Here is a 17,116-nt window from a genome sequence, read left to right as displayed (position 1 = left end):
TTCTATGTACAGATTCCGGCAACCTGTTCCTGAGTTTGGTTACCTTTTAAGGGTATAGACCTGAAATTCCCTATAGAAAAGGATTACCTACATGGTAGACTGTACTCTCATCTTGTGTACATCAGACCGTTGGGAGCATTGCTATTATTTGGCATTTTCCACAGGGATCTGGGTTGTCCAATTGTGTACCAATTACTGAATTTTCTTCTAGATAACCTGGAATTCAACTATCTTCCTTTATAAGAATGCTTTCAAATAAGAGACACTCCTACTCTATGCACGCAATGGATTGGGTTACTTTCAAGTACACATTGCATTTTTTGTATGTTTTATTAATGCAAGGAACAGTAAAGAGTATTAACAAGACAAACAAAAAAGGCCTTCTTCAATGACCATTTGCCTTGCAAGTTATCCAAAGATTTTCCAAAACTAGTGATCATCACCAAATTGCCTTGGAACATGGTCAAAATATGAGAATTCTAGAAACTTCGATACATATGGACCATTTAAGTTGACCAATGGACTCTTGAAACCCAAGGTATTGGTAAACACATGGCTGTCAGATGCACAGGCATCAACAGACACACTTTTGGCCAAAGATGTCCTCCACCGTCAAATAGCCTGGCAACACTTACCATCAAGGCTCACATTAATAATGGGAATTTTGGTGAGGTACTGGATGGTAACTGCTGCCCATAGAATTGTATCTCAAGTATCACGAGGAGAGTGAGGGGAGAAAGAGATCAAATTTGTAGAGTTTATCTACAACTTTATGACAATGAATAAACTCCATCAAACTAAAAAGGGAAATTCAGAACACTTGCATAGCAAAAATAACCATTTCATCACGTATGTTTATTGTAGCACATGATTGGAAACAAATGCAAATGCCCTTCAGCTTTTCTCTATAATGTAGAAAACAAACTAAAAACGAAAATGATTGCAGACTTGCATTTAATGTGTAGAAATTGCCCCGTTATAACTGTACAGGGTTCGACACCAAGTTCATCAAGACAGTCTTAAAAAAAATTCAACATCAATAGTTCAATGCACAGATCATGTCAAATGTTTGAATTATTGTATATACTCATGTACAAGGCAACTCCAATCCAATTTCCAGCCCAAAAACCTGAAAGCAATGTATAGCTCATGTGAGACACTGCAGCTCCAGCGAGCACAAAATCTGATTTCCCATGCACTACCACTGCTGAGTACAGATAGCGAGGAGACCAGAAAGTCCAAAATGGAAAGGAGCATGGGGGCCAGTTTAGGAGCAGAACCCAGTGAGCCAATAGTACCATCCATAATATTGACTCATGCATAGGGCAACTCTCCCACCACCACCACCACCACCACCACCACCCTCTCCCCCCACCCCACCCACTTGCAACACCCAGTGATCCAAATTTTAGTTTTAATAAATGAGTATATAAACTAAGAACGTGTACCCTGCATACACAAAAATTAGAAAATATTTCAATGTCTTGTTCATATTCATGTACAGAGTTCTTGCAGGGGAATGGTGTGCAATTCATCCAGACACAGTACATACATGTCTCACTAAGTTTTGGGAATACAATTTGTTTGTAGAACTTCATCTAGCAATCCCAACTCGTATCATGGATGAAGCCCAACCTGGGAAACTGAGGCTTCCCACATACTCCCTATGACCTGCCAGAGTGCCAGTGGGCTCAAACAGTCCAGTCGTGCGTGCTCCAGGCCACTGGCTTAAAGCAGTCTCATTTCACATTGGAGTCGAACAGTAGGTAAACCAAACTCTCATATCCTTGCTGATTGGAACCTAGTCCCTAAAGTGTGCAAGCCAGCATTTTAACACTCCAAAAAAAAGTTTTCAATCCATGTGAAATTTACAAAATAACATCTTGAACCTTAAGTCACTTGATGCAGTAGAACAGGCAGCAATATCCCTAGTAAAGCCAGCATTCCAACAGAGATTGTATCTGTAAAATTGTGTTTATAAAGCTTCAATATATTGATTAGAGCTGGTCTTAATGAGCATAGAAACCTGAAGACCCAAGACAAGTCCCATTTTATGGCACCAATACCTATAGAGTTTTTACTAGATATAAAATGTTCAGGAAAAAGCTTTTGGCTTCAGGATTGTGCAAGCTCCTCACGTTTCTAACTTGCAAGTGAAATTTGAATGAGTTGCAGAATAATTACCATGGCCACCTTCAAAATTCTGCACCTCCCCATCTTATAAAATGTAGTCGTCTTAAAAAAGAAATTATTTTTCCAGGATGCTCACCGCAAGGCTTCACACAATCAGTTCTGCAAAGTTCCATTACTACTAAAAAAATATACACCAGCAGTAAAGTTCACTGTCAAACTAGGAGAAAAATCAATGCTACTTTTATGGATTATGTGTAAGCAACTGGACAGATTTAAAACAACAGAAAATGCTGGAAACACTCAGCAGGTCAGGCAGCATCGAGGAGAGAAACAAGAGTTAATGTTTCGGGTTGAGGACCCTTCGTCAGAACAGATTTAATGTCTTTCCACCCATCACAAGATTTTGTACAACAAAACTGCTCCGAGTTGTAACCCAAGTGCATGAGGTCACAACAGTTTGTTTTAAATATATGGCTCATAAATGTGTATACAGAATAAAGATGTCAAGTAAATCAAGTTGCAACATTGACTAAATTTGTATTGGTTTATCCAGGTTATTTGGATTTCACAAAAACAAAATACAACCCTCTGCTCAATTCCCATTAAAAGGTTCATGTGATCTTAAACAAAACTGCTTTGGATCCTGATTTAAAGACTATATATATACCATCTCTGAAATGAGCTATATTCACTAGGGTTCCAATTTACTAAAAATTTCTTGGAAAATAAGCTGAAAACAACTAATTGACTGTGAGGAGAGTCCAATCCAATTCAATCACAACTCAAAGAATGCATCAGTACCATGCAATAATAGGATTGTTCATAACTATGAAATTACTGTACTTCTAGTAAGGCACAAGACAGCATAAAAACTAAGATAGCAACGATCTGCCCTCCTTTCTCTGTATCCGACTTCAGTCTGAGCTGTTTCAGGTGGGAAATACATAGAATACACTGTTTCAATGATAGAAACACTAATTTTACAACATGAAACTAGCAGGGAATAAAAAAGTGATTGAAATCATTCACTCATTTTTCCAAACTCACCAGATCTATTCCAGTTTTGCTAAAACATTTGCAGGCATCTAGCAACAATCTGCTCCAAGTAAAACTGGCAGACATGTAGCAATAAATATTGCAACAAGGATAAGAATGTTGAGAATACACAGGCATGATTTTTTTTTTTTTTTTATAAATTGACGCCAGATAGGTTTTCAATTTTTTGATATAATATGTAATGTATTATACATTAAACCCAATTACAGCTGCTGCGTTTAATTGTAAATGTCCAATATACTGAAGGAGGTCTAAATCGGAATTTTTGTCCTGACAGATCAGATAGCTAGAAGTGTACCACAATGTAAAGCAGAAGCAAAGACTACTTTTTACCATTTGGTGTGGCAGATCCCAGGGGGAGGGTGGGTGAGAGCAAAGGGAGAAAACCATTTGGTAAAATAGCATATACTGAAATAGCAGATACTGAAATAGCAGATGCCGTAGACATTACAATGGAACATGACTGAACAGGTAAGACACAGACTCTCCGTTGTGAGTTCTTCGAATCGCTTCGGCAAGGATCATGGAGATATCAATAACCTAGGAGAGAAACAAAAGATGATTCAGGATGTGTGTTGTGCATCAGAATTCAGACAGATCAGTTTCCATTTCAGTCATGCTATGAATTATGTTAGAAACTAGAAACAAACATTACATTAATTGAAATACAACTTAGTTGAACTGCACTAGTTTGGCAATCTTACTAAGAAGAAAAAAAGCTAGGCAGCCTGGGAATAAAACACAGCACTAAGCTTTACATTACATTTGGGAGTGGCATCCACATCATGAAAGTACATGGTCTTCAAATGCTAGTAAGTCATCTTCATGAACATAGAATAGTTATAAAATTTTATAGCGTAGGAGCCATTTGACCCATCATGCCTGTGCCAGGTCTCAAACAGGTATCCACTTAGCACCATTCGATGTCCTTTTCCTAAATATTTATCCATTTTCCTTTTATAAGCTATTATGGGAATTGACCCGCAGAAGGTGGGAGCGAGCAGAGAGAAAGCAAAACAGAGCATGAGGTAGGGTGAAAAAACAAACTGAGCAGCAAGCAGGACTGGCGGTCATGTCTTCAGCTGCCTCGGCCCCAACCTCTGGAATTCCCTCCCTAACCTTCTCTACCTCTCTTCTCCTTTAAGACACTCCTTAAAACCTACACTTAATATAGAATACATATATGCTTTAAAAAAATGGAATTCTCCCCCTCCCTCCCCATTATTAAATGAGGCTATTTTAAGGCCTGGATGAAGTAACTGTATTAAGCTAGAGACTGAACACAGAAAGATTCAATCATGTGAATATAGGACATGTTTTGATCTATACCATAAAATTACTGAGACCAAGTCATTCTTTTTGGGATCTTTATAAGATTATTTCAAGACAATGGCCATATCCAACAAGAGAAATAAGATAAAGGAAAGATCTTGGCATCAAGTCTCCAATAATTATGAACCAGATTAGGAAACAGGTATTGCATAGAATATACAGCACAAATAAGCCAGTCAGCCCAACTAGTCCATGCCACTCGAGCCTCCTCACATCCTTCCTCATCTATCAGCAGAACCCTTTATTCCCTTCTCCCTCATATGCTTATCTAGCCTTCCCTTAAATGCATCTATACTATTCACCTCAACTACTCTCTGTGGTAGTGAGTTCCATATTCTCACCACTCTCTGGGTAAAGAAGTTTCTCCTGAATTCCCTATTGGATTTATTAGTGACATCTTGATGGCCTCTAGTTTTGCTCTTCTCCACAAGTGGAAACACTCTCTGTCAAAAGCTTTCATAAATTTAAAGACCTCTATTAGATCACCCCTCAGCCTTCTCTTTTCAAGAGGAAAAAAGAGACCCAGGCTGTTCATCCTTTCCTGATGGTAGCATCCTTATAAATCTTATTTGCACCTTCTCCAGTGCCTCTATATCCTTTTTATAATATGGCAACCAAGGTTCGATACAAGTTTAACATAACTTCTCTACTTTTCAATTCTATCACACTAGAAATAAACTCTAGAGCTTGGTTTGCTTTTGTTATGGCCTTATTGACCTGCATTGCAACTTTTAGTGATTTGTGCATTTGTATTCCAGATCCCTTTGCTCCTCTACCCTATTTAGATTCTTATTTTCCCCAAGTGATATGGGACCTCCTTACTTTTCTTATATAAAATATACCTCGCACTTGTCTATGGTGAAATTAATTTGCCAATTATATGCCTGTTCTGCAAGTTTATTAATGTCTTCTTGTAACTTGTTGTAGTCCTCCTCATTGTTGACTATCCCTCCCAATTTGGTGTCATCCGCAAATTTAGAAATTGTGTCTTTGATTCCAAAGTCTAAATCATACCACAAAAGTTTAAAAGCTACCTTTTTCTTTTACGATGTGGTTCCACAAATATTTGCTTATCCTAGACAGTTCTCCATTCATTTCACCTAATGCAATGGTCTGTGACCGCCAAAAGAAAGCCCAGAGGAAAACACTTAACTACATAAACTACAATACTTCGACAGACAAGTGCTACTAACTGGCCAAAATCCATGTGAAATAAACTTCAAGCTCTATTCCAGATAAGTTCTAACAGGGAAGTATTTGTTTCACATCAAATAGTTCTTCCCTGTAGCATGAATACTTCATTCCTCACGTACCTGTATTTTAGGACAGTGCTTCATTTTGTCCTCCTGAGGTATTGTATTAGTAACTACCACTGCTTCAAAGCAGGCATTGTTGATGCGGGAGATAGCAGGACCAGAGAAGATTCCGTGCGTGAGGATGGCATAGACTTTGGTGGCTCCGGCAGACAGCAGCCTGTGATGCACAGATAAATCAAATCAGAAACTAATCTCCTTCCCCTCTCACTTTGCCACTGACTGTAGCATTTCACTTCCAATTTTTGATGGGACAATAACTATTTGAAAAAAAAAACCACATACATAATTACAAATTAAACAGAACATTAGATAGTTCCATTAATTAAGAATTTACTCATTATTCCTAAACAATTCAATCGATGGTCCATGCTTCACTCCTACTCTTCAAAACAAAACCCCTCCAATTAGTGAGTTTTACAAATCAGTACATTACTAATTTGTGAAACTACTAGCATGCAAGTTAAATGAAACAGAGCACAAGACAGTGCTACAAGCCTAATTTAAAAAAAACTTCAGGTATAGATTTCAGTCTACAAGCCAATCTTAAGATAAATTTTTAGCACCAGATACAAACGCATGCACACTACAGATGTATATTTTATTTTAAGCATCTACAATGGAAGTTCCCTACTGAAAACACAAAGATCTTGGTCTCCCCATAAAAATCAAAAATGATGGTTCAAGAACCGTAACAAAGATCAGATCAGAGAAATTCAAGAGCTTTGGTTTAAGATGGAAAATGGCGATTCTTTTAATTCCTTTGTGGATATTGCTACAATAAAAACACAGATCTGCAAGAAGAGATCGGTTTTGCTACAGTGATAAAAACCATGAGAGGTGAGGTTCCGATTCCTTTAAGGTGAGGTTGCTCTACGGTGGTTCCTCTAGCCTCTAATTCAGCAACTCACTTGTCCGCAGCATGGCAAATTGTGCCACAAGTGTCTGCCATATCATCAACAAGAATAGCTACTCGGTCCTTCACATCACCAACCAGAACCATTCGATCAACTTCGTTGGCTTTTTTACGCTCCTTATGAATCAGCGCAAAATCCACATTCAGTCGATCAGCAATAGACGTAACTCTAAAAATGGAAGATGAAAAAAAAAGTAAATTTGTTGTGGATATTTTCTTCCTTCAGTTATATGAAGATAAAACTTGTACAAACAGTGAACAAGAATTATGACAATTAAACCAACAGCTTTTTTGCTCTCTCCCCCACCATTCAATTTCCTGATTGTAATTATAATGCTTGGAAATGTTAGCGGATGTAATTAGTAATGACTTGAAAGAGTAAGCAAACTAAGGACAGACTGCCAGGCAGAAGTGTTGCAGCAGCACTGTTGTTCATAGAATCAGAAATTTACAGCACAGGAGGCTGCCTTTGGCCCATTGTATCTGTGCCGGCCAAAAAAGAGTGATCCAGCCTAATCTCTCTTTCCAGCTCTTGGTCCGTAGCCCTGTAGGTTACAGCACTTCAAGTGCCTATCCAAGTATTTTTTTAAATGCGATGAGGGTTTCTGTCTCTACCATCCTTTCAGGCAGAGAGTTCCAGACCCCCACCACCCTCTGGGTGAAGAAAGTTCACAACTCCCCTCTAATCCTTCTACCAATTACTTTAAATCTATTCCCCCTGGTTATCGACCTCTCTGTGAAGGGAAATAGGTGCTTCCTATTTACTCTATCTAGGCCCCTCAAATTTTTATACACCTCAATAGTTAATAGGTAGGTATCTGGTTCACTAATGTCCTTTAGGGAAGGAAATCTGCCGTCTTTACCTGATCTGGCCTAAGTGACTCCAGACCTACAGCAATGTGGTTGACTCTTAACTGCCCTCAAATGGCCTAGCAAGCCAGTCAGTTGTAACAAACCACTACAAGAAACAATAATAAAAAAACTGGACGGACCATCCGACCTCGGCACCAGCTTCGGACACGACAAAGGCACACCCAGCCCAGTCGACCCTGCAAAGTCCTCCTCACTAACATCTGGGGACTTGTGCCAAATCTGGGAGAGCTGTCCCACAGACTAGTCAAGCAATAGCCTGACATAGTCATACTCTCAGAATCATACCCATCAGCCAATGTCCCAGACTCCTCCATCACCGTCCCATGGTATGTCCTGTCCCACCGGCAGGATAGACCCACTAGAGGTGGCGGCACAGTTGTATACAGTTGGGAGGGAGTGGCCCTGAGAGTCCTCAACATTGACTCTGGACCCCATGAAGTCTCATGGCTTCAGGTCAAAAATGGGCAAGGAAACCACATGCCGATTACCACCTACTGCTCTCCTTATGAATCAGTACTTCTCCATGTTGAACACCACTTGGAAGAAGCACTGAGGGTAGCAAGGGCACAGACTGTACGCTGGGTGGGGGGCTTCAATGTCCATCACCAAGATAGCAACACTACTGACTGAGCTGGCAGAGTCCTGCAAGACATAGCTGCCAGTCTGGGCTTGTAGCAGGTGGTGAGAGAGCCAAAACAAGGGAAAAACCTACTTGACCTCGTCCTCACCAATCTACCTGTCGCAAATGCATCTGTCCAGGACAGTATTGGTAGCAGTGACCACCACACAGTCCTTGTGGAGACGAAGTCTTGTCTTCACAATGAGGACACCCTCCATCGTGTTGTGAGGCATTACCACCGTGCTAAATGGGATAGATTCAGAACAGATCTAGCAGCTCAAAACTGGGCAGCCATGAGGCGCTGTGGGCCATCAGCAGCAGCAGAATTGTATTCCACCACGACCTGTAACCTAATGGCCCAGCATATCCTTCACTCTACCATTAAAATCAAGCCAGGCGACCAACCCTGGTTCAATGAGGAGTGTAGAAGAGCATGACAGGAACAGCACCCGACGTAACTAAAAATGAGGTGCCAACGTGGGGAAGCTGCAACACAGGACTACATGCATGCTAAACAGCGAAAGCAACACGCTATAGACAGAGCTAAGCGATCCCACAACTAACAGATCAAATCAAAGCTCTGCAATCCTGCCACATCCAGTCGTGAATGGTGGTGGACCATTAAAAAGCTAACAGATGGGGGAGGCTCCATGAACATCCATTTCGAGATCAGGCCATTTTAGACTGGGTATTGTGCAATGAGAAGGGACTTATCAGCAATCTTCTTGTACGAGGCCCCTTGGGTCAGAGCGATCATAATATGATCGAGCTCTCAGTCGAGATGGAGAATGAGGAAATTGAATCAGAGGCTAAGGTCCAGAACTTAAATAAAGGGAATTACGAGGGTATGAGACGGGAATTGGGTAAGATTGATTGGGTGGTGTTTCTGGGGGGATTGACAGTGGATAGACAATGGCAAGCATTCAAAGATAGAATGGAAGAATTCCAGAACATGTTTATACCGGTTTGGCATAAAAATAAACCTAAAAAGGTGACTCAACCGTGGATAACGAGGGAAATTAGGGACAGCATAAAATCAAAAAAAAGGGCATATCAACTGGCAAAAAAAAGCACCAGACCGGAAGATTGGGGGCAGTACAGGATACAGCAAAAGAGGACAAAGGGATTAATCAGGAAGGGGAAAATAGAATACGAAAGTAAACTTGCAGCAAACATAAAGACAGACTGCAAAAGCTTTTATCGGTATATCAGGAGGAAAAGACTGGTAAAATCCCAAGTCGGTCCCTTGCAGTCCGATTCGGGAGAATATATAATGGAGAATAAGGAAATGGCAGACCAATTAAACTCATACTTTGGTTCTGTATTCACAAAGGAGGACACAAATAACCTCCCAGGAATATCGACAAACATAGGGACTAATGAGAGGGAGGAGCTGACAGAAATTAGTATCTCTAGGGATATGGTGTTGGGTAAGTTGAGGGGACTGAAGGCCGACAAATCCCCAGGGCCTGATAAACTACATCCTAGGGTACTTAAGGAGGTGGCCCTGGAGATAGCAGATGCTCTAAGGATCATCTTCCGGAACTCCATTGACTCGGGAACAGTACCCGTGGATTGGAGGGTAGCTAATGTTACCCCAATATTTAAAAAGGGGGGTAGAGAGAAAGCAGGGAATTATAGACCAGTAAGCCTTACATCGGTTGTGGGCAAAATGCTAGAGTCCATTATTAAGGATAAAATAGCGGAGCACTTGACAAATGGGGAAAGGATCGGACAGAGTCAACATGGATTTACAAAGGGTAAATCGTGTTTGACTAATCTGCTGGAATTTTTTGAGGAAGTAACTGGTAAAATAGATGGGGGAGAGCCAGTGGATGTGGTGTACCTTGACTTCCAGAAAGCCTTCGATAAGGTTCCACACAAAAGATTATCATGCAAAATTAAGGCTCATGGGATTGGGGGCAAAGTATTAACGTGGATAGAGAACTGGCTGGCGGATAGAAAACAGAGAGTTGGAATAAACGGCTCGTTTTCGGAGTGGCAGGCAGTGACCAGCGGGGTGCCGCAAGGATCTGTCCTGGGACCCCAGCTGTTCACAATATATATAAATGATCTGGATCAGGGAATTGGATGCAATATTTCCAAATTCGCTGACGACACTAAACTAGGAGGAGGGGTGGGCTCTGATGAGGATGTCAGGAGGCTACAGTGCGATTTGGACAGGTTGGGGGAATGGGCGGATACGTGGCAGATGCACTATAATGTGGATAAATGCGAGGTTATCCACTTTGGGGGTAAAAACAGGAGGGTGGATTATTATCTAAATGGCAATAGATTGGGAGATGGGGAAGTGCAGAGGGACCTGGGTGTTCTTGTGCACCAGTCACTGAAGGAGAGCATGCAGGTGCAACAGGCGATTAAGAAGGCAAATGGTATGTTGGCCTTCATATCAAGGGGGTTCGAGTATAGGAATAGGGATACCTTACTACAGCTGTACAAGGTGCTGGTGAGACCGCATCTGGAGTATTGTGTACAGTTTTGGTCGCCCCATCTGCGGAAGGATGTTCTTGCCATGGAAAGAGTGCAACGACGATTCACCAGGCTGATACCTGGAATGGCGGGAATGACCTACGAGGAGAGATTGAATAGTTTGGGCTTGTACTCACTGGAGTTTAGAAGATTGAGAGGGGATCTCATCGAAACATATAAAATTATGGCAGGCCTGGACAGGCTGAATTCAGAGAGAATGTTTCCAATGGCAGGGGAGCACAGAACCAGGGGCCACAGTCTAAAAATAGCGGGCAAATCATTTAAAACAGAGATGAGGAAGAATTTCTTCACTCAAAGAGTGGTGAGCCTGTGGAATTCCCTGCCACAGAGGGCTGTGAAGGCTAATTCAATAAATATTTTCAAGAGAGAATTGGATATATTTCTGAAGGCTAAGGGGATTAAGGGTTACGGAGAAAAGGTGGGGACGGGGTACTGAACTGGTAAGATCAGCTATGATCTCAGACGAAGATCAGCCATGATCTCATTGAATGGCGGAGCAGGCTCGAAGGGCCGAATGGCCTACTCCTGTTCCTATCTCTATGTTTTCTATGTTTTCATCCGCAATGATGGCAGAGCCCAGCACGCAAGTGCAAAAGACAAGGCTGAAGCATTTGCAACCATCGTCAGCCAGAAGTGCCAAGTGGATGATCCATCTTGGCCTCCTCCAGAGGTCTCCACCATCACAGAAGCCAGTTTTCAGCCAATTTGATTCACTCCACTTGATATCAAGAAACAGCTGAGCACTGGATACAACAAAGGCTATGGGTCCCGACATCATCCCGACTGTTATACTGAAGACTTGTGCTCCAGAACTAGCTGCGCCTCTAGCCAAGCTGTTCCAGTACAGCTACAACACTGGCATCTACCCAACAACCTGTCCACAAAAAGCAGGACAAATCCAATTTGGCCAATCACCGCCACATCAGTCTACTCTCAATCATCAAAGTGGTGGAAGGGGTAATCGACAGTATTATCATGTGGTACTTACTCACCAATAACCTGCTCACCGATGCTCAGTTTGGGTTCCGCCAGAACCACTCGGCTGCAGGCCTCATTACAGCCTTGGTCCAAACATGGACAAACGAACTGAATTCCAGAGGTGAGGTGAGTGACTGCCTTGACATCAAGGCAACCTTTGACCTCCTGTGGCATCAATGAGCCCTAGTAAAATTGAAGTCAATGGGAATCAGGGGAAAAACTCCACTGGCTGGACTCATACCTAGTACAAACGAAGATGGTTGTTGGAGGGCAATCATCTCAGCCCCAGGACATCACTGCAGGAAGTTCCTCAGGGCAGTGTCCTAGACCCAACCATCTTCAGTTGCTTCATCAATGACCTTCCCTCCATCATAAAGTCAGAAGTGGGGATGTTTGCTAATGATTGGACATGTTTGCTAATGATTGGACATAACAACAGAAAATGCTGGAAAAACTCAGCAGGTCAGGCAACATCCGTGGAGAGAAATTGGAGTTGACATTTCGGGTCGAACCCTTCTTCAAAACTGGAAAGAAAAGAAAATAGATCGCAACTCCTCAGATAATGAAGCAGTCTATGCCCGCATGTAGCAAGACCTGGATGACATTCAGGCTTGGGCTGATAAGTGGCAAGTAACATTCGCGTCACACAAGTGCCATGACTATCTCCAACAAGAGAGCATCTAACTACCGCCCCTTGACATTCAATAGCATTACCATCGCCGAATCCCCCAACAACATCCACATCCTGGGGGGTCGCCATTGACCAGAAACTTAACTGGACCAGCCACAGAAATACTGTGGCTACAAGAGCAGGTCAAAGGCTGGGTATTCTGTGGCGACTGTCTCAGCTCCTGACTCCCCAAAGCCTTCCCACCATCTACAAGGCACAAGTTAGGAGTGTGATGGAATACTCTCCACTTGCCTAGATGAGTGCAGCTCCAACAACAATGAAAAAGCTCGACACCATCCAGGACAAAGCAGCCCACTTGATTGGCACCCCATCCACCACCTTAAAGATTCACTTCCTCCACCACCACACCGTGGCTGCAGTGTGTACCATCTACAAGATGCACTGCAGCAACTCGCCAAGGATTCTGCGACAGCACCTCCCAAACCTGAGACCTCTACCATCTAGAAGGACAAGGGCAGCAGACGCATGGGAACACCATCACCTCCAAATTCCCCTCCAAATCACACACCACCCTGACTTGGAAATTTATCACCGTTCCTCCCTCATCGCTGGGTTAAAATCCTGGAACTCCCTTCCTAACAGCACTGTGGGAGTACCTTCACCATGTGGAATGCAGCAGTTCAAGAAGGCAGTTCACCACCACTTTCACAAGGGCAATTAGGGATTGGTAATAAATGCTGGCTTTGCCAGCAATACCCACATCCCAGGAACAAAAAAAAAATCTACTAATGTAGATTCAGGCTTGGTAACTCTGCTCTGGACAGAGCACCAGCTCAGATCTCACTATTTAAAAATGTTTTAATACAAAATGTATGGAATAAGGATTCTGAATTTAATATTTTTTGTAACTTTTAAATAAAAAGGAACATCAGGGCTCACATTTTGAGGTGTGAGAAAACAAAAAGAAATTCAGTTAGCAGTCAGAATTAGACACACAGGCCATGTTTGTTGAACAAATAATAAGTGATGGAATTAGCTAGCAAGCCATCCCAGTTTGTGCGGTCTTGAAACATGATTGAAGATCAAAGATGAAAGAACTCTTCACAATAGACTTGGGAAAACCTGACCCTTATCAGAATTGTTCTACTACAGATAAGCCCAATAAACAACTTACACTAATGGCTCAATCTGACCAGTTTAAACTAATGGCTCAACCTGGCAACCTTTCCAAAATATAAAAATACGACAAGTGCATGTCTAAGATATGCGTCATTAAATACTGCGTGAATTTCTGCCATTAAAGTGTACTACTCCAATTAATCAGCATGCAAAATTTGAAAAGACCTATTAGAGATTGTTTAAAATGAAGTTGAAAGAATTTACTTTGTGAACTAAATAGATGCAATTTGGGGTTTTTGACATAAAAAGCAGAAACAGAATTGGAACCATCAGAGCGACAGATCAGTCAGTCAAGAGGTTACAGGAGTTCAGCAAAGTTTAAAGATTTCATTTGCAGAAATAGGCAGATAAATCAAGAAATGTTAGTTTGTGATTTTACAGTCCAACTCACTCAATAGGGGGTCTGTAGCACTGATGTTATTTTAATCAGAACTGGTTAATGCAAGATGGTTTGCTGAGCCAAATTCAGGAATCCAATACTTCCTAGATGAAAACAGAGAATTTCCAGGCAGTTCTTTGATAGGAAGTTTGGTGAAGGAGTTAATGATTCATCTACTAATCTCTGATTGATAATGCTTAAGGTTTATTAGGGAATCGATCCTCGTGCTTTTGGAGTGGCTCCTTTATTTCAGTTATGATACACAAGGAGTTTAAAAGTTGCATCCAGAGAAATCCAGTCTGTCAAAATGCAAATGCAAGGATTGGTAGGCTGTCTGAGAAAATTTGCTTTATAAAAGGAACCATGCCACACAATTAAAATGTAAACATGCTATGTGATTGGTTGGCAGCTTCTTTTGAAGTTAGTAAAGTTATTTCTGTACGAAAATGGGAGATTCTGCAGCATATCTATCCAATTTTGGTGGAACATTGCCAATTATTCCGGACTTATATTGAGAAAGTTTCATTTTTAAATTTAAAATACACAAGATAACTATAATTACAATTAAATATTAACTGAACCATTGGAATCTATTAATAGCTTTAAAAAGCAATTTTAAATTTCAAAACTGAGCTACCTTCATCATAGAATCATTACAGCACGGAAGAAGGCCATTCAGCCCGTTGAGCCCACCCCGGCTCTCTGCAAGAGCACTTCAGCTGGTCCCACTCCCCATAGCCCTGCAAATATTTTTCCTTCAGGTACTTACCCTACTCCCTTTTGAAAGCCATGATTGAGTCCATATTGGCCTACTTCTGAGGTCCCCACCATCACAGAAGTCAGTCTTCAGCCAATTCGATTCACTCCACGTGATATCAAGAAACAGCTGAGCGAACTAGATACAGCAAAGGCTATGGGCCCTGACAACATCCCGGCTGTCGTGCTGAAGACTTGGGCTCCAGAACTAGCTGCACCTCTAGCCAAGCTGTTCCAGTACAGCTACAACACTGGCATCTACCCAACAATGTGGAAAACTGCCCAGATACGTCCTGTCCACAAAAAGCAGGACAAATTCAACCCGGCCAATTACCACCCCATCAGTCTACTCTCAATCATCAGCAAAGTGATGGAAGGGGTCATCAACATTGCCATCAAGCGGCACTTACTCACCAATAACCTGCTCACTGATGCCCAGTTTGGGTTCCGCAAGGCCTCATTATAGCCTTGGTCCAAACACAGACAAAGGAGCTGAATTCCAGAGGTGAGGTGAGAGTGACTGCCCTTGACATCAAGGCAGCATTTGACCGAGTGTGGCATCAAGGAGCCCTAGTAAAACTGAAGTCAATGGGAATCTTGGGGGGGGGGGGGGGGGGGGGGGGGCGGGCGGAAGAGAAACTCTCCACTGGCTGGAGTCATACCTAGCACAATGGAAGATGGTTGTGGTGGTTGAAGGTCAATCATCACAGCCCCAGGACATCGCTGCAGGAGTTCCTCAGGGCAGTGTCATCGGCTCAACCATCTTCAGCTACTTCATCAATGACCTTCCCTCCAACATAAGGTCAGAAATGGGGATGTTCGCTGATGATTACACAGTGTTCAGTGCCATTCACAACTCCTCAGATAATGAAGCAGTCCATTCCCACATGCAACAGGACCTGGACGATGTTCAGGCTTGGGCTGATGAGTGGCAGGTAACATTCACGCCACAGAAGTGCCAGGCAATGACTATCTCCAACAAGTGAGAGTCTAACCACCGCCCCATGACATTCAACAGCATTACCATTGCCGAATCCCCCACCATCAACATCCTGGGGGTCACCAATGACCAGAAACTTAACTGGACCAGCCACATAAATACTGTGGTAACAGGAGCAGATTGGAGACTGGGTATTCTGCAGCCAGTGTCTCATCTCCTGACTCCCGAAAGCCTTTCCACCATCTTCTTATGTTCTTATGCAAGGCACAAGTCAGGAGTGTGATGGAATACTCTCCACTTGCCTGGATGAGTGCAGCTCCAACAACACTCAAGAAGCTCGACACCATCCAGGACAAAGCAGCCCGCTTGATTGGCATCCCATCTACCACCTTAAACATTCACTCCCTCCACCACCGGCGTACCATGGCTACAGTGTGTACCATCTACAAGATGCACTGCAGCAACTTGCTAAGGCTTCTTCAGCAGCACCTCCCAAACCCGCGACCTCTTCCACCTACAAGTACAAGGGCAGCAGGCGCATGGGAACACCACCACCTCAAAGTTCCCCTCCAAGTCATGCACCATCCTGACCTGGAAATCTATCGCCGATCCTTCATCGTCACTGGGTCAACATCCTGGAACTCCCTACCGAACAGCACTGTGAGAGTACCTTCACCACATGGATTGCAGCGGTTCAAGGCGGCGGCTCACCGCCACCTTCTCAAGGATGATTAGGGATGGGCAGTAAATGCTGGCCTTGCCAGTGACACCCACATCCCATAAAAACAAATTAAAAAAAAAAAAAATCTACCTCCACCACCCTTTCAGGCATTGCATTCCAGATCTTAACCACTTGCTGAGTAAAAAAAGCTTTTCCTCATGTCGCCTTTCATTCTTCTGACAATCACCTTAAATCTGTCCCCTCTGGTTCTTGACCCTTCTGCCAATGGAAACAGTTTCTCTCTATCTACTCTGTCCAGACCCCTCATGATTTTGAGCATCTCTATCAAATCTCCTTTCAATCTTCTCTGCTCTAAGGAGAGCAACCCCAGCTTCTCCAGTCTATCCACGTAACTGAAGTCCTTCATCCCTGGAATCATTCTCAAATCTTTTCTGCACCCTCTCGAAGGCCTTCACATCCTTCCTAAATTGCGGTGCCCAGAATTGAACACAATATTCCAGTTGAGGCAGAACCAGGGTTTTATACAGTTTCATCATAATTTCCACGCTTTTGTACTCTATACCTCTATTCATGAAGCCCAGAATCCCATAAGCATTTTTAACTGCTTTCTCAACCTGCCCTGCCACCTTCAATGATCTGTGCACATATACCCCTAGGTCGCTCTGTTCACGCACCCCCCTTTAGGATTGTACCCTTTAGTTTATATTTCCTCTCTTCATTCTTTCTACCAAAATGTATCACTTCGCACTTTTCTGCGTTAAATTTCATCTGCCACGTGTCAGCCCATTCCACCAGCCTATCTATGCCCTCTTGAAGTC

General features: G+C 42.6%; 1 protein-coding gene across 1 annotated transcript in view; it reads right to left on the bottom strand.

Annotated features, from left to right (window-relative positions):
* Positions 1–937: 937 nt before the first annotated feature.
* Positions 938–17,116, bottom strand: part of prps1b (phosphoribosyl pyrophosphate synthetase 1B) — a 45,329-nt gene continuing 29,150 nt past the window's right edge. Inside the window, exons 5-7 of the mRNA XM_085997873.1 lie at positions 6,746–6,919; positions 5,835–5,994; positions 938–3,729 (exon numbers count right to left, since the gene is read on the bottom strand). Of these exons, the coding sequence (XP_085853999.1) occupies positions 3,637–3,729; positions 5,835–5,994; positions 6,746–6,919 (427 nt within the window). The 3' untranslated portion in view covers positions 938–3,636. The remainder of the gene's footprint in view (positions 3,730–5,834; positions 5,995–6,745; positions 6,920–17,116) is intronic.

The sequence above is a fragment of the Somniosus microcephalus genome, chromosome 1 (assembly GCF_052327205.1).
Source record: "Somniosus microcephalus isolate GS21.2 chromosome 1, FLI_Smic_1.0, whole genome shotgun sequence".
Classification (NCBI taxonomy): domain Eukaryota; kingdom Metazoa; phylum Chordata; class Chondrichthyes; order Squaliformes; family Somniosidae; genus Somniosus; species Somniosus microcephalus.
The sequence above is the reverse complement of the archived record's forward strand: the minus strand, read 5'-3'. Positions and strand labels throughout refer to the sequence as shown.